Source organism: Gracilinanus agilis, chromosome 2 (assembly GCF_016433145.1).
Source record: "Gracilinanus agilis isolate LMUSP501 chromosome 2, AgileGrace, whole genome shotgun sequence".
Lineage (NCBI taxonomy): Eukaryota > Metazoa > Chordata > Mammalia > Didelphimorphia > Didelphidae > Gracilinanus > Gracilinanus agilis.
In genome coordinates this window covers 253,635,587-253,654,884 of record NC_058131.1, presented here as the reverse complement: position 1 = coordinate 253,654,884, position 19,298 = coordinate 253,635,587, and the positions used below count along the sequence as shown (strand labels likewise).

General features: G+C 35.7%; 1 protein-coding gene across 1 annotated transcript in view; it reads right to left on the bottom strand.

The window, feature by feature from the left end:
- RAE1 (ribonucleic acid export 1) overlaps positions 1–18,979 on the bottom strand; it is a 28,791-nt gene extending 9,812 nt beyond the window's left edge. The window contains exons 1-5 of the mRNA XM_044663837.1: positions 18,870–18,979; positions 8,321–8,417; positions 7,466–7,570; positions 5,004–5,096; positions 2,349–2,435 (exon numbers count right to left, since the gene is read on the bottom strand). Coding sequence (XP_044519772.1) covers positions 2,349–2,435; positions 5,004–5,096; positions 7,466–7,570; positions 8,321–8,410 — 375 coding nt within the window. The 5' untranslated portion in view covers positions 8,411–8,417; positions 18,870–18,979. The remainder of the gene's footprint in view (positions 1–2,348; positions 2,436–5,003; positions 5,097–7,465; positions 7,571–8,320; positions 8,418–18,869) is intronic.
- Between the last annotated feature and the right edge of the window lie 319 nt (positions 18,980–19,298).

Sequence of the window (19,298 nt, the reverse complement as noted above, 5' to 3'; positions counted from 1 at the left end):
GTGCTAGGTGTCAGAGATATCAAGGCAAAAAAACTGAATAGTTTCTATTCCTATGAAGTTTACAGTCTCCTTTTCTAAGACTTTCTGTAGGCAGTTTATACAAGTAGGAAAAGGCTAGGCCTCTGGACTGGTGTTTCCAAAATTGTAGTTATGAATTGAATTGTGTTAAGAGGAAAGAAAACTTGATCATTTGGGGCAAAAAATCATTTCCCCTCATAATACAGTATGGAAAAAATGTGAAGTGTGACAAAAAACAACAATTAAAAATGTTATGAATAGCCTCAATTGTTTTCTCTGTACCAAATCTCTTCCCTTTCCAATCCATTTTTCATACAGTTGCAAAAACGATTTTCCTAAAGTACAGGCCTGATCATGCCATTACTTACTCAAAAAATTCCAGTAGCTCTCCTATTAGCTCTAGAGTTAAATATTTGGCATTTACCTGGCATGTAAATATAATCATACTTATAAACTGTTTGGTATTTAAGGCTCTTTACAATGAGGCCTCTATCTAGCTTACCCATTATTCCTCCCTAAGTACTTTACAGTCCAGTGACACTAGACTATTTGCTCTTCTCTTTACAAGGCTCCACCTCTCATGGCTGTCCCCCATTCCTAAAATGCTTGCTCCTCTCATCTCCATCTCAAAATCCTCTATTTCCTTCAAGACTCAGCTCAAATGTCATCTTTGCCAAGAGGTCTTTCCTAGTCCTCCACAGCTCCAAGTACCTTCCCCTCTATAAAGTTATCTTGAATTTAGTCTCTATTATCTTGTATAAATCCATTTAAGTAAATGTTGTTTCTTCCATTAGACTGTAAAGGTCTTGAAAGTTGGGGTAGTTTTCACTTTTTCTTGGTATTATTAGGGTTAAGTACAGTGTTTAACAAAAGGAAAGAATTAATAAATGCTTGTTGACTGGCTGTGAACATCAAATTAAACATTTACAGAATTGTCCCTGATGATATGTATGTGTATATATATATTTATATGTATATCTACGTACAAAAGACATACATGACCTGAAAGGGAGGTAGATAGGCTATGTAGTGAGTGTGAAGGTCAATAGTTAATCATAAGAAATTAAAGGAACCATAGGAAAGCCTCTATTATATTGGTAAGCTCCTCTACAGAGGATTTATAAAAGAACATGGATGAGGATTACATAAGATAACAAGGATCAGAGATTATAAGATTGTAGATTCAGATCTAGCTAAGACCTTAAAAGTCAATCTAATCTAACCCTCTTGTTTTACAGATAAGTCTTAGGGCTCAGAAAAGAAAAATGACTTGCCCGAAATTACACAGCTATAATAAGCAGAATCAGGATTTGAATCTATATACTCTTAAATCCACCATTCAGAGTTCTACTCTATTTCCTGAAGTATAGATAGATAAGACTTACTGTCTATACAGGGAGAAGAAGCAATGCCAATAAAATTATGGCTATATTCAAGTGTTTCTAAACTGTACTGTATACTGGGAGCTAGCTAGCTTAGTAGTGTTTTTAGAGGAAAAAAAAAAGACAGCCTGACAATAATTTCATATATTTTCTAAGATAATAAGGATATGAGACAAAAATACTTCCTCTAAATTATAGATAGTACTTTGATTATAGAGCAGTTTAAAAGCAACACCTTACTTTAAAAGATTACTCTATTACAAAAAAGAATAATATAGAAATAGGTTTTAAGTGATAATATATGTATAACCCAGTGGAATTGCTAGAGGGAAGGAACAAGGGAGGGAGACAACAAAAATCATATAACCATGGGGAAAAATTTTTTAAATTAAATTAAATTTAAAAAGCAATACCTTATATACAATTAAAATGTCCTTATAAAGCCAATTTATCTACAGTTAATATTCTGTTATTACATATATATCATCACACAGAGGACAAGACCTGAAGTATAGCAACTTATGGTAAATACAGCAAGGAACATTCTGATCTTGAGTACTGTAACAGGTGTATATTATATTTAAAAGCACAAAGCTAAACAGTATAAGCCAAATAGCATTCCAATGAAAATGAAAACTACAAAGTATTATGATGATGTACCACTTAACAGAGCCTTACATTTTTAAAAACTCAACTTTATTTTCAGGTGTGCATTCTTTCCTGACCTCTTTCTATTCCCTCCCAAAGCAAGAAAAACAAAACCCTATACAAACACAGTTAAACAAAACAAATTCCTGCGTGGGCCATGTCTTGTCCCATTCCACTAATGCTGCACTCCAAAAAAAGTTTCAATCCATCAGCTTAAGAGAGCTTTTATTACAAAGAACTAAAACTACTTATGGATATTTCCCTCCCTTTTACTCTAAGCAGAGACTAAGTTTCTATTACCTGTGCAATCTGTATAGCTTGGTTACTGTTGAGGTCCCACATTTTAGCAGTTTTATCACAGGATGCTGTAAATACTTTACTCCCATCCTAAAAAGGAAAAGGCAAGGAAGCTATCATTCTTATTATAACAAAACCAACTCAACTAAGTTAACAATTAATTTTGCTTAAAAAAAAAAAGCCAAATTGATTAAATACTTCAGAATTGAAGTACTAAAAATTACATGACTGTAGAATCATAGGAACAACAGCTTAGAACTGGAAAGGTCCTTAGAGATCATTTAACCCTCTTATCTTAAAGATGAGGAAATTGAAACCTACCTAGAAATTAAAGTCTTGTTCAAGGTCACACAAATAATAAGGGAGCAGGGTGAGAATTCAAACCCAGGTCTTCTGAATCCAAAATTAGACTCCATCACATCATACTTCATTCAATTGAATTATTACTACTTATTTTCTTTTTGCCTTCTATAACCCTAGTTTTAAAGTTCCCAGGACATGTACAAAAATCTCATTAAAATGGAATAAAGTCCTACCTGAACTGTAAAGTACATGTAAACACCAAATGTTAGTTCAGCAAATCATTTTCAGAACTATAGATAAATTGTGTGAAATTTTGTGTATAAACTGGGTCAAAAATACATGAAGAGCCATAACTTAGTAAAGGGACTTTTGTCAATGATTCCAACAGAAATTTACCACCATATCTCCCCCTTTTTTGTCCTGTATCTCTAATACTCCATCTGTAACACTTAACAATATGTTCCCTTCCATGTTTATAAAGTTACAAGGTTAATTCTTTATATGTCCACAGAGATATCACAGGAAAAAATGTAATCTTTCAAAATGTTCTCTGAGCATTCATTATTTCTGGTTGCTTAGCTCAAAATGCAGCCATTCTTAATTTTGTTGTCAACACCTCTGAGAATGAGGTGGTCTGTCCTTCAAAGCCATTCCTTTAGGTCTACCATTTTTAAGGTAAAGGAGGGCTTCTGTACTTTGGGGGATCAAAGTCATAAGGTTCAGCAAGAAAATGAGTGGGACCTATTTGGAAAGGTGGTAGGAAAGGTAGGTCACCTGTTATGAGGAAGAGAAAAGGAGTAAAGAACATAGCAGTATGAAGACATAAGCAATATAGATTTCATCCCAGGGAGAAGGATGCTCATTGTCTTTAATGCTTTTTCTGTAACTATTTTTTTTTATCATCACTGCAGAATAACTAGTCCCAATCTTCATACCAATTATCACTAAAAATTATCACAAAAAGAGACAACATTCCATAGGGTTGGTCTATGCCACAAGAATGAATTCATCATAGCAACATAACAAAGCCATGCTTCATATTTCTTCCTCTGGAGAACAAAGGTCCTTTTCAATTTCACTGGTAAAATGAGAAGGTCAGACTAGCTGGTATTTGGAGGTCTCTTCCAGTTCTACATCTATAATCTTATGATTTCTATTATCTCTTAGGGGATGCTATCCAAGGCCCTATGTAGTTTCAGGGGTTCAAGATTTTCCAACTATACACTGTGATTCTTCCTTCACATAATGACTTTGTGGTTCTGGGCAAGTCACTTTACCTCTCAGTGTCCCATACAATTCTCTAAAACTGTAACATTGCTAATGTGCATTACTGAAGGGATTTTTCTCACCAGGAATTCCCTGAATAAAATTAGAAGTCCCACCCCAAAAAGTTCTACTCTGCACAATAGTCATTATACAACATTGTGCATCCCTGCTACATTATGAAGCTCCACAAGGCAGAAACCATGCCTTAATTTTCTTATTATTTCTTTCAATATTTAAATAAAAAACATGTTCATATTTAATGTGCTTAGAAAATGGTTGCAGGAATAAAGTGAATTGTTTACATATATAACCAATAAATGACGTTTTAATAAATCTCTTTATTTTTAGTGTTCATTTCTAGTACTTGTTCTTACAATAACCTTATGACTATGAGTAGAGTAGGTGAGGAACAGTAACTCACAAAAAGTCATTATTTCTTAATGCTCTATTTTGGATTGTTACCCAGATTATCTAAATTTTGTCCCATATGAATTATATTTATATTTTAAAGTATAAAAGCAGAATTTTCATTCTTACATAAAACAAATAAAAGCATGAAGGCATGGTTTACTAAGTTATGATTATTTTTCCTGAGAAACTGGGCTCACTTAAAAAAAATTCAATTGACACTGAATTGACCCAGAAATTGAAAATAGGATTTCATCAAAAATAAATGAATAAAATAATGGCATTTTTAACAATTGTTATTTTAGGAGAAAAATGTGTTCTGAGCAGTGTAAATTTTAAAAGAAAAAAATTTACTCATATCTTTAGGTAGAAAAGCTTGTATGCTATCTGGAATTTTTTTTACATAAAGTACATCTTTCACTTTATGAGATATATATTATTTAGGAAAGGTGCTTTGCATCCTAGAGCAAGGAAGTATCAATAACGAACTATCAAACCTCAGAAAAGTTCAAGTGGCACAATAAAACACCAAACATACTGAGAAACTAAGAATTCCTTGGATGTGTATATAATGAGGAGAGGAGGAAATCATTCAATGTTTACCTATTTCAAGTCATTAATGGTTATGAATAACAATATACTTCAATTGTAAGAAAAAAAAAGAAATTGATAGAAACATACATCACTCCAACAGACATCAAGTACAGGCCCTGTGTGCATCTGCTGAGCTTTTGGAATAGTCTGTCCATTATCTTGAACTTCCCAACATCGAACCTGTATTAATAAGAATAATTAATATTGCCAGAGCAACTCGTATTATATTAAATTATGTTTGACAATGAATAGGACAGTATTATTTCTACCAAAAGAGGGGACCATTACCCTTTTTACAAAAATGATCATCAACAACTATGGACCTTATGTCTATTTTCTCATCTTTTTCATTATGGAAATGATCTGAACATTTAAGTTTAATCCCAAAGAAGAGGTGACAAAATGTACTTTCTTCCCCTCTTTGCAGAAGAGAGGGACTATGGATATAGAACATTGCATACCCATCTATATTAAGTTGACATTGATTTTACTCAATTGTTTTCTAAAATTTCTTTTTTTATCCTTTTTATAGGGGATGTTTCTCTGGGTGGAGAAGAAAGGAGGGTTATGTTTGGAAAAGGTGATATAAAACAAACAAAACACTTCGATAACTTTAAAAAATGGCCTGCAAATATATTGATGATATTTTGATAAAAATATAAGGGAACAGACATGCTTTCCTAAATTATTTTCTACAGTAGACTACATCTTCATAGTCACACAACTGACTAGAAGATGGAGAGGATACAATATCCTGCTTTGGTTTTTATTGTTGATTACAAAAAAAAAAAAATTTGACCACTTAAAACAAAACAGCTCCCAAAGCCTCTCCAACTAGCAAGGTGTCCCTAATGCATATAAGACTTTTAGGGGCATTAGAGAGTTATCTCTGTTCAATGATTCTTTGATTATCAATAGCAAACAAGGCAGAATACAGTCATATGCATGCTTGCTCACCAAAAAGTCACAGAGGATGTTCTATACAGAATCCAAATAGAAGGGGGATTTTCCATAGATGGTATGGTCTTCCAGATGCTATTTGTAGATGACAGTGTTGACTGCATCAAGTTCCAGAATACTATAGTCTCCTCAATGAGATCCATTATCACTCAAGAGAGACAGGCCTAACAATCCACATAGGAAAAGCCAAAATGATAAAGAATGTCTACTGTCCAGACTATGACATTTAGTTGGATGGGCAAACCAATGAGTTAATCTATTAGTGCACATATCTGGGACAGGAATTACAGATTGTCTAGAATCGTGTAAGAGAGAAGGATGGATTAAATTTGGGAGATTGAACACTGCTTATTATTATTATTATTCCAAGTGGATAGTTTTTTAGTGATGCTAATACAGCTGCAAGTCATCAAACATCAGAATCTCTAAGGAATTAAAATTAGTTGTAAGTAAGCTAAAGGTCAAAAGGCAATGGTTATGGGTAAGTTGGCTTACATATTATCAATGACTGACACAGGCACTGGTATGTAAGATCTCATTCAGGAAATATTTACTGAAAAAATGAGGTAGGATGTTCAAAAACCAAGAATAATGGCTGGTTCCCACAGAATGTTAAAAGTTCTAAGTTAAGGTGCTCTAGGCAATAGGCTAGGTCTTTGGTGGGAGATTTATGGGAGGACAAGGAAAAGAATCGCATATAATCAGAAGGCATGAGTAGGTTGCAATTTGTACTCTATAAAACATCAAGGATCTACCTCAAAGAAGATCATGGATCCACTGAAGCATTTAAGTATTAACAGTTTATAATTTAGTTATATACCTAGATTGACAGAACAAACTTAAAGATACAAATGTTAAGATAGAAGAGGAGAAAGGCTTATATAATAATAAGTACATATGGTTTATAGAGAAGACAAATTTAGTATTTTTCTGATATTAAGTGCACAAATGTTTTGTTTCCTTCTACTATACCCTTTGAGATACTTTAATTTCTGGAAAATGAAGCAGTGTATCATTTATCCAAGGGGATAAGGAGAATCTGGCCACAGTGACAAATTTTACACTTCCTCTCAGAATTTTTTGTACCCTGATTAAGTACAACAAATGTACTCATCATGTCAGTGGTATATTTGGAATTGAAAAAATCTTACAACAGATGGATGGAAACTATCCACTTCAAAGAGTACAAAATTGGCTATCTAGGTCTCTGTTCAGTTATATGATAATTTCAGGCTCAAACAATGGAATGATCAATGACCAGAGACCTGATTTAGGAATACACAGCCATATAGTATATACATACAATATCAAATGGTTTAAAGGATCTATCTATAAGGTTGCACCATTATACTTTATTCTGCTAATAAGCAAAACCAAAACAGGTAATATCTTACTATATGACAGGTTTATAGATTTAAAATTAGTCAAAGATTTTGCATAAAGATTTCTTTCTTTTCTCATCAAGTATTATTTTATTAGCTATAGCAAAATACCATAGCTAACATGCCCAAATCAAAACACAACAGTCAATTATAATGATCCAGGTAAAAAGAAGTCATTTAAATAACTTGTATCCAAGTAACACTTACATCATTGGCCCAGGATCCTGCAATAAGAAAGTTCCCTGGCAATGTAGGTGGGCTAAAAGAAAGACATCCAATACTGTCATCAGGAGAGGATGTAACTTCAATATCCTGTAAAGACAATTTGTGAATATTATGTTAAAGTTAACCTTAAGCACCAATTGCTATATGAGGCCTTTCTTGGTCTCCAAGCTGATAGTATCTCTCTCCCTTCCAAAATTCTCTTGTATTTATTTTGTATATTTTTTTGCATAAACTTGCATGTACATGTTTAATCGAATATGAAATAAGCTCCCTGAGGTTAGGAACCATTTTCTTTTTGTAACCCAAGCAACTTGTTCTATTATTCAGTTGTTTCAGTTAAGTCCAACTCTTCATGACCTCACTTGGGATTTTCTTGGCAAAGATACTACAGTGGTTTGTTATTTCCTTCTCCAGCTCATTTTATAGAACTGAGGCAAATGGGGTGAAGTGATTTGCCCAGATTCACAATCAGTAACTGTCTGAGGCTAGACTGCAACTCAGGAAAATTTGTCTTTTAACTCTGGGCCATGTCCTCTATTCACTGTACCACCTAGCTATTCCTACCTACACACAGAAAGTGCTTTAGTAAGTGTTAATTAATTTTGTCAGTTTAACTGAGTATTTACCTTGTGTCCCTAAACTTTAGAGATCCTCTGGCTGAAATACTGCACAAGTGCTAATTTCATTTCTGCTATAAGGGATATAACAATGTTCCTTTGTTTAAGTACCAGCAAATACATTGTATATGATAGTAAAATTATTGTGCAGTCTCTGTCACCCAAATATCTATTTTCTTCAATATGAATGCTGGTTAAAGAAAAAGGTTATGTTCATTACCTTCATAGGATTGTGATTATCTGTTGCTGTGCTACCAAACATGCTTGTCCCACCAGTTCCAAAACCCGAGGTTGTCCCAAACAGGCTCATTTTGGTCCTTAAAAAAAAGGGGGAGGGAGGAGTATTAATGACAGGCTTTTTTTTAGTAACAGATAACTCTGAGAGGCAAATGGAAGTAGTGAAATCACATAGCATTTTATATTGTTTTATCATGCTCTGTTCTGTATTATAGTCATTTGCACCTGTCCTATAACACTCCTTCTGGGGAACAGTAGGAACCCTTTCTTGTCATCCCATCCCTGGGCATGACTGGCACTTACATTTAACAAAGAGAATAGTCTATCTCAGAGAGTAGAATTTGTTCATAACAATAGTCTAAAAGATTGTTCAATTTAACAAATTTATTTGTTTTAAGGTTTTTAAATATATAATTTAAAATAACAATTAACAGTAAAAAAAACACAAAGAGGAAAGTTTTATTCAAATTCTAGTTGATAAATCATCAAAACATATAAATAAGCAGTATCCGAAGGAAGAAATCCAATCTATGAATTTGACATAGAAAAATGTCCAAATTTCTAATAATGAGAGAAATGTAAATTAAAGCAGCTCTTGGAGTTCTACTCCACTCTCATAAGATTGGCAAAACTGACAAAAAAAAGAAAAATGACAAAATGTTGCTGGACATGCTGGAAAATGGGCAATGCACTGTTGGTAGAGCTATGAATAAATCCAACCATTGTATAATTTGGAACTATGCTCAAAAAAGTCATTAAACTATGCATATTTTTTGACCTTGCCATATCCCACTGAAGTGTAGCTCAAAGAAATAAAAGAAAAAGTTCCATATATACAAAAATTTTTATATCTCTTTATGTGGCAGCAAAAAATTGTAAACTAAAAAGGTGTCAATCAATTCGGGAATAGTATATGAATATAATGGAATACTACTGTGCTATAAGAAATGATGAAGCTAATGGTTTCAAAGAAAAGTAGACAGATACATTTTGATCTAAAGCAGAGTGTCATGAGCAGAACCAGAACAATTTATATAATAACTCTGTGAAGACAAACTGAAAGACAAACAAATTTTAAGAATTCTGATCGACACATTGACTAACTATAATTAGAGAACCCATGATGAACCATGCTACCCACCTCCTGACAGAGATGCCATGGATTCTTCTTCTTCTTCTTCTTTTTTTTTAAAACCCTTACCTTCCATCTTGGAGTCAATACTGTGTATTGGCTCCAAGGCAGAAGAGTGATAAGGGTAGGCAATGGGGGTCAAGTGACTTGCCCAGGGTCACACAGCTGGGAAGTGTCTGAGGCCAGATTTGAACCTAAGACCTCCCATCTCTAGGCCTGGCTCTCAATCCACTGAGCTACCCAGCTGCCCCCAGATGCTATGGATTGTGAATGCAATTGTGGCATATATATATATATATTTTTTTTTTGTCATGGTCAAGATAGGAATTTGTTTTATTTGACTATGCTATAAGAATTTTGTTTCCTTTTTTTTTTAAACAGTGGTGGGAGGTGGGTAAGAAATGACAGATTTTCGCTAACTGAAAAAAAGTAATTATAAGAAATGTCTGCACCTGCCTGTAATCAATGCATGTTTATCATCTTCTGGTAGTGAATGGAAGAATAAAGTAAACCACTAATCCAGGTACCATTTCAGACTTTAAAGATAAACTTTTAAAAAAATGCTTTGTTTGTCTACCAAGATTTTGGATTAACAATGATTTTTTTCCAGTGAGAGTGGGGAGAAGAACCTACATTGTTTGATACTGTATTTCCAACAGAAATTTTATGAGGATAAATCTGGTTATTCTCTTAAAATACTACTCAATTCCCTTCCCAAATCTATCACTACTGGGTGTCCTCTACTGCAGTCTCTGTAAGAACAACAACTGAATAACATGCTAATTACTGCAATCAAATAAGAGAATGTTTTCAAAAAGGATTAAATATATGTAAGAGATTAAAGAAAGAATGAGTTTCTTGGTTTCATATCTTCCTAAAGGATAAATAGATTAGAAATGTCCACAAGCAAAAATTTTTGATGGTTAACAATAAACAACCTTTTGCCTTCAAAGGGTAAAGGATATGTTCTGAATATCCTCCATGGTCCCTTAGCCTTATGAGGGAAAATTTAAATGATCAGAGTTGAGTTCCACAAAGAGGATAATACACAAGGAATCAGAAAACCTAGGTCTCTTGAAACAAAGGATGATACCATAAACAATTTAGGAGAATACAGAATAGTTTACCTGTCAGGTTGATGGATAAGGGAAGAATTTGTGATAAAAGAAGACAATATTATGAGAAATAAAATGGATAATTTTGATTACATTAAATTAAAAGGGGTTTGTACAAACAAAACCAATGCTACCAAGAGGGAAACAAATAACAGGAAAAAATTTCACAGCAAGTATTTCTGACAAAGGCCTCTTTTCTCAAATATATAGAGAACTGAGGCAAATTATAAGAATACAAGTCATTTCCCAATTGATAAATGGTCAAAGAATATGAATGGGTAGTTCTCAAATAAAGAAACAAAAGCATCTCTAGTCATGAAAAATGCTTCAAATCACTACTGGGTTGGAGAGATGCATATATATATATGTGTATATATATATGTAAATATAAATAAGACATATATATATAAATATAAGACACATATATATATATAAACATATAAAACAATTCTGAGATACCAATTTAAACCCACTATTGGATAATATGACAAAAAAGGAAAAAGATAAATGTTGGAAGGGATGTGGGAAAATTGGAACACTAATATAAAATGGAGCTGTAAACTAATAAAACCCTTCTGGAGAGCAATTTGGAACCACTTCCAAAGGGCCGTAAATTAATGACAACACTGAAATAACCCATATCAGATTGTTCACCATCTGGGGAATATTGAGGAGGAAGGAAGGGAGAGAACTTAGATTGCAANCATATATATATATATGTGTATATATATATGTAAATATAAATAAGACATATATATATAAATATAAGACACATATATATATATAAACATATAAAACAATTCTGAGATACCAATTTAAACCCACTATTGGATAATATGACAAAAAAGGAAAAAGATAAATGTTGGAAGGGATGTGGGAAAATTGGAACACTAATATAAAATGGAGCTGTAAACTAATAAAACCCTTCTGGAGAGCAATTTGGAACCACTTCCAAAGGGCCGTAAATTAATGACAACACTGAAATAACCCATATCAGATTGTTCACCATCTGGGGAATATTGAGGAGGAAGGAAGGGAGAGAACTTAGATTGCAAAAGGTCAAAAAGCAATTGTTAAAAAATCTTTTCTATATGTAATTAAAAAAATAAACAGAATAGAAAGTGGGAAAATAATGTCATAAGATAAGAAGACATTCAAAGACACAAGAAAACCTAGGTCACAACTCTGCAGCATTCACTAGTGGTAGCATGTCTCAGTTTGCTTTGTAAAAGAGGAAGATGCAATATTCCCTTTATTAGGACTTTATTTTATATACATTAAAAGGCATTTATTTGTTCAAAAATATTCATTGGATAGGGATAGCATCAATCTTGCATTAGTAACTACCTACTGAACATTTTAAATTAGATGCCTCAGATATGTCAAATTCAACTTGTCCAAAACAGAACTCACTATCTTTCCCTGCAAACCCATCCTTCTCTCAAACTTATTTCTATTGAAGGAATCACCATTCTTCTAGACTTCAGATTCCTAATTGTGACATTATCTTCCAATTTCTCACTTTCCCCTTACTGCACATATCAAATTAGTTGCCAAATCCTACTGTTTCTACCTCCACATATTTCTTTTTTCTTTCTTTTTTTTTAAGTTTTTATTTTGAATATTTTCCCCTACTTACATATTTCATGTTCTTTCCTCTCCTCCAAGCCCTCTTAACCCCCCTTAGCCAACGCATAATTCCACCAGGTTTTACATGTATCATTGATCAAGACCTAATTCCATATTATTGATAGTTGGACTAGAGTTATCATTTAGTAGCTACATCCCCAATAATAACCCCATCAACCCATGTGTTCAAGCAGTTGTTTTTCTTCTGTATTTCTCCTCCCACAGTTCTTCCTCAGAATGTGGCTAGTTTTCTTTCTCATAAGTCCCTCAGCCTTGCTCTGGATCCTTGCATTGCTGCTAGTAGAGAAGTCCGTTATGTTCGATTGTACCACAGTATATCAATCTCTGTGTACAATGTTCTCCTGGTTCTGCTCCTTTCACTCTGCATCAATTCCTGGAGGTCATTCCAGTTCACACTCCATATATTTCTTGAATCTAACCATCTGTCTTTATTCACATAATTATCATTCTAGTTCAGGCCATTTTCACTTCTCCCGGGATTACCATTAACAGCTTCCAAACGGGTCTTCCTGTCTTAAGCTTTTCCCGTCAGTATTCCATGCTCCATTTTATTACCAAAGTGAATTTCTTTATGCACAGGTATGAACCATGATACTTCCCAATTTGATGAACTCCAATGTCTTCCAAATGACCAGAATCAAAAATAAACTCCATTTGCTTCAGAATGCCTTCATAATCTGGCTCCAACTTATTTATCTGGACTCTTTGTACATTCTGCTCCCTCCCACTCTTGGATCCAACCAAATTGCCCTTCTTTCTGTTCCTCACAGAAATAGTCCTGTCTTTAGACCTTTTTACTAGCCAGACATATCTAGAATATATGTTCTTATCTCTGCCATGTAGAATCCTCTCTTCCATCAAGATTGAGCTTAAGAACTACCTTCTAGGGACAACTAGATGGTTCATTGGATAGAAAGCCAGGCCTGGACAAGGGAGATCCTGGGTTCAAATCTGGCGCCAGACACTTCTGTGTGACCCTAAGCCAATGATGGGCAAACTATTCCCAGCAGGCCAGATCCAGGCCATAGTTTGCCCATCACTGCCTTAAGCAATTCCCTAATCACTACATCTGGATGTGGGGGCATAGTGATTAGGGAATTGCTTAAGATCTGGCTGAGGGGAATAGTTTGCCCATCACTGCCCTAGGCACATCACTTAATCCCACTTGCCTAGCCCTTAGGCTCTGGAACCAATGCTTAGTATTGATTCTAAAATGGAGAGTATCCCAAAGAGATTTTTTAAAAAAGGAATAATTCTTTTATTCAAAAATATTTATGGCAGCCTTTTTGTAGTGGCAAAGAACTGGAAATTGAGAGGATGTTCATCAATTAGGTAATGGCTGAACAAATTGTATATATGATGGTGATGGAATATGTGCTGTAAGAAATGATAAACAGGATGATTTCAGAAAGAGCTGAAAAGTCCTACATAAACCAATGCAGAGTAAAATAAGCAGAACAAGGAGAACATTGTACGTATAATAGCAATACTGTATGACGATCAACTGTGAAAGAATTAACTCCTTTTAGCAATACAATGAACCACAACAATTCCAAGGGACTTAAGACAAAGACTGCTATCTACCTCCAGAGAAAGAAAGTTGGAATCAGAATGCACATCAAAGAATATGATTTTTCACTTTGGTTTATTTGGGTTTTTATTTTGGGATTTTGGTTTTATATGAGTATTCTCTTACAAAAAGGAACAATATAGAAATATATTTTGCATGATAAAAAAAAGTAAAACCCAGATCAAATTGCTTGCAGCTCTGGGAGGGGGGAGGGAGACAATTTGGATCAGATAATTTCAGAAAACATCCAGAAAAGAAAACATAATCACAGAAATAAATAGATAAAAGGTAAGGATTAAACAAAAAATCTTCTAAAAGAAGCTTCTCTGGACCTCCCAAAATGCTAGTGTCCCCAGCTCCTCAAACTACATGTATTTAAAGCATTTTATATTTGTATGTATTGTCTTTATATTTATTTAGCCTATCTCTTTATCTATCCAGTTGCTTCTTGTTAGACTATAAGCTATTTGTTAGTGGAATTTTATTCATTATATTTGTATCTTTAGAGCCTAGAAGTGCCTGGTATACAGTAGTGGATTCATAAATGCTTCTTCTTTTATCAATTGATAGGCACTAGACATGTGATTTCAATGGCAAAGAGAACTCTCAGGTGAAGAAACTCTTGCTAGGAAGGCAGAAGGATAGGAAGCCCACTGAGAGATTAAGTGCAGAATCGCACAGCTATTATGTATCAAGAACAGACTTGACCTGAAGTCTTCTGAGGTCAGCTCTTTATCTAGGAGGCCACATTGTTTGTAATAATAGCAAAAAGCAAACAAACATACAGTGCAAACAAAATTATGTACAACAACTGGGAAATAATCAAATAAATTGTGGTATATATAGCAATGCAAAAGAATACTGTAAGAAAAAAGAATACAAAGAAATACTGAAACTAAGTAACTCAAAGTGAAGATATCAGAATTATAGCAACATATATATTAATAACTACAACCTCATGAAAATAACAAAACCTTACAGATACACAGATGAAAACTTATAAGAGACAATAGAAATTATTAATACTTTGCTAAAGTTTATATAGTTTTTTCTCTCCTTTGAAAGTAAAAATAAAAATAGCTTGGAATTTCTGGTTTTATTTGAGGTTCATTTTTATAATCTTTTTGTATATGCTGAATGCTAAGATTATAATAAATTTTTTTAAAAATAACAAAAGTAGGCTAAATGTAATGATCTTTTGGGGTCTAAGATGCTTAAAAATCTATTCTCTTTCTTTAAAACTAAGATGAAAAAATTCCCCACCTGGGCCCAGAAATAGAATTTATAGATTGTATCACACAATTTAAATTTTATACTAAGTAGTTGTTTCACATGTGTCATTTTTATCTCTCCTAACAGACTGTAAGCTCTTTCAGGGAAGGAATCATACATTATCCCAATTTCTGTCTTCCTCTCATAAACACCTATTACAGGGCTGGATCCACAAGAGGAACTAATCAAGATTTGCCAATTTTTCCATAAGTAGTATTACATAATGAAAAGTGCAATGGATTTAGTCAGAAGATTTAAGATCCATTTCCAAATCAAACACTGGTCCTATAACCATAGGTAATCCACTTTTATTTTATTACTCAGATTTCACATCTACATGAGCAAGATAATTACTATCCTATTTATTTCACTGGGTTGTTATGAAGAAACATTTTACCAAGTGCTATAAAAACATAAGCTGTAGTTACTGGAATGTCAAAGCTATAGTGACCTACGAAATTATCTAGTACAAATTTTAAAGAGAAGGAAATTGATGCTTTGAAAAGGAAAACGACTTGTCGAAGGTCTTAGAGTGAATAGGTTGAAGATCTGGGGCCTCAATTCATATCAGTACATTTTCCATTACACAGAATTTTATTATTTCCTCTCAGATACTCTGAAAGATCTAATATGTTAATGGTATAGATCAGTGGTTCCTAAACTTTTTTGGCCTATCGCCCCCTTTCCAGCGCCCCCTGGAAATTATGAAACTATTTATTGAACTCAGAATAGAATGTAATACATAAAAAGTGTGGCCATCACCTCACTGCCCTGGATCGCTGCAGCACCCACCGGGGGCAGTAGTGCCCACTTTAGGAATCACTGGTATAGCTACTCTGTTGAATAATATAGATGGGTAAGTCTCATAATTTGGCTCTAATAGTCAGCTTTCTAAAAGAGAAGCTCCCCATTGGGACAAGCTAAGTGGCAGTGAGTGGATGCCATGCCAGGCCTGGAGTTGAGAGAATCTGGTTCAAAAATGGCCTCAGACACTTCCTAGCTGTGTAACTCTGGGCAAGTCACTTAACCCCACCTGCTTACCCCTTGCCCTTCAGTCTTAAGAACTGTTACTAAGATAGAAAGGTTTAAAAACAAAACAAAAAAAACCATCTCCCTTTTACATGTCCAACAATTCTTAACCAGACTATTCTCTATCTCTTCTTCTTGCCCTGCCCTCTGTCTCCATGTTTGTTTACACCACCCCTGATAGCTATATCACTTTTATTCCTCCTCTACCTTTCTATTCTGACTCAGCTCTAGCTCTTAAAAGCCTTTGCCTTTCCTTCAAAGCCCAACTCAAGTTCCACCTTATCTAAGAAAACTATCCCTAATGTCTACAACATTCATACCAAGTGAAAATGTTCATTCTTCTCAAACTTCTCTCCCTTTAATTCAAGTAATGCTATTTAAGTACCTGTGGTGTTAAAGATCAATACCCTAGGTGTAGGGGATATGAAAAGGAGAAGAAAAAAATGGTCCCTGCCCATGCTCTGCTAGAGTATAAGGGACAAGAAGACTAAAATTAATATTATAAAGAATAATAGCTAACACTTATATAGAGCTTGCATGTGCCTAGCACTGTGCTATGTACTTTGAAATCTCATTTGGTCCTCACAACAACTCTGGAAGGTAGATGTTCTTATTATCCCTGTTTACAGATGAGGAAACTGAAGGAAACAGAAGCAAGTAACTTGTCTAAGGTCATACAAGAAGTGTGTCTGAAGGAGAGAGTAATAGGGCAAAGAAGAGATGTAGATAACTCTATAGGACAATGTGGGAGAGATTACTTTTAGCTGGGGTAGAGGAAAAGGACATCTGACAAAGCTTCATAAAGATGGCACACTAGTTGCTTTAAGAATTTCAACAGGCAGAGATGAGGAAAGTGAGGGATGGCTCACACAAACATGGGAGTGGTTAAGAGAAGATCAGAAACGCCTAGTGGTGCAATATGGCTAAGGATCAAAAGATATGGCAGGCAGAGCACTTTGCAAACATTAAAGGGCTATATGAATGGTAAGATATAGAGGAAAGTAATGGGAAAGCAGACTTACAACATAGGTAGGTAGGAGCCTGCACAAGTGATTTAAATACTAAGATGAGTTTTTGTCTTATCTGAATGGCAAAAATGTGCCACTGAAAACTTTTAAGAGGGCTAGGAAGTACTGTAAGTGATATGGAACAGGAGGACAATATGACAGTGTGCTAGAGTTGAAATCAAGAAGAGACATGCTCAAGTTCAGACCCTGACACTTGATGGGCAAGTTACCTCTCTAATATCTGTTTTTCCTCAGTAAAAAGTGAGTTAATAATATTGCAGTATTTATCTCACAGGATTATTGTGAGGATCATATGAAACATAAAGTACAACTTTGTAAATCTTAAGGTGCTAGGCAAATGTCAGCTATTTATGGTCACACCTACATATAAAAAAGATTCCTTTAGCAGATATGAAGGAAAGACGAGAATGGGCAGTGTGGAGGTAGAGGTGATGAGAATCTAAATTCAGATGGGAGTCCCAGAGTGCAAAGGAAGCTGATAGCAATACTAGGTGCTTCAGACCTGTGCAGGGCAACGAATATTCTCTGATTATGGTATCAGGTCTAATTTCAGATCCCTAGTCTAAACATTAACCCTGGTGGAGTTATCTGAGCCTTAGTCTCATCTGTAAAAAGATGCTCTTTTCAAACCGTAGGGTCAAGAGAAATGCAAGTGATGGTGGTTGTAATTTTCTATCTTGGTACTGTTCTCCAATTTCTAGCAAAAGGCCCTGTAGAGTAGAGCCTTCCTAAGAACTAGAAGCTTTGGTATAGTGCATAGAGCCAAATTTGGTCAGTAGATCCCAAGTTTGAATTGTAATTCTGCTTCTAACTTTGTAAGTTCCTTAAGACAAGTGACAATTTCTTTGGTCCCAGTTTCTCCCATCTGTGAACTGTGAGATTAGGGGAAAATTATGACCTCTCACTCCAATTACTTCTTTTGATTATGGTTTTATCATTTCCCCCCTACCCCCAATGTCTTAATATTACTTGGAAGGCTGTTTATGGGGATCAACAGAATGAACCATTCTCCCAAACTGTGTGCATGGGGGCATAAGAGAAAGAGCACTAGACTCATGTCAGGAGGATCCGAGTCCAATCCAACCTCAGACACTTACTAGCTGTGTGACCCTGGGCAAACCACCTACCTGCTATTTACCTCAATTCCCTCATCTGCAAAATGGGGATAATAATAGCACCACCTCCCAGGATTGTTGTGAGGATCAAATGAGCAAATGACCATAAAGCGTTTAGCACAGTGCCAGACACACAGTGGATGCTATGTACATGTTGGCTATAATAAATGTTTCTTCCAAGCTCAAGGGAAAGACCTGGAGTCAAGAGGGCCCGGTCGAGCCCAAGGTTCATACTCTTTTCAGTAATGTCCGCGGGCCAGTCTCTTCACTTCTTTGGGGCCTCAATTTCCCTATGCAAAACGGGAATGGACACACTTGCGGAGATGCGGTGGGCGAAGCACAGCTGTGGCATGAGCAAGGAAGTCCAGGGAGCTTCCCGAGAAAAGGGGAGGGGCGGGAGAAGAGGCCTGGCACAGAGGAGGAATAGGGAAGTTGGGAGTCGAGGAGAGGGTCTCTGCACAATGCGGGGTCGGGGGAGCAGGGACTAAGCCTGGAGCGGCGTGGGAAGGGAAGGGGGAGGGGGCGCTCCTAGGCCGCGAGACCCTGGGCCAAGGGCCGTTTTACCCACGCCAAGGGCCGGGCTGCGGGAAGTCTCCTCTGAGGGCACCGCGTGCGGCCTACCTGAGAGCCGGGGCCGTGCCCGGGCAGCAGGAAGAACGGGGAGAACCTCGCCCCCGCGCCTGACGCGAAGGAAACCAGAGATAGGAAGTCGAAATGAGTACTACGTCCTAGGATTCTCAGGCCTCCGAAAATACAGGAATCCTCCCGACTCCAGAGCCGTTAACCGCGCATGCGCTCCGGAAGCCGAGTGCCTCATTCCCGGAAAAAGGGGAAAAGTTAGAGAAAAGGAGATAGGCTGATTTCGCACATGCGCAGGATTCCTGCCGACGCTGAACGGAAGTTGTAGGACCTGTGGATTGATAGTTGTCAAAAGGGGAAAAACGTAAGGAGGAAAGTCTCAAGTAAAGACAATTTATAGAAATCAACATTCCCTTTCAAAGGAATTTTTGTCAGATGTCTTGCTGCAGCGCTTCGTGGCGGATAGGGAGT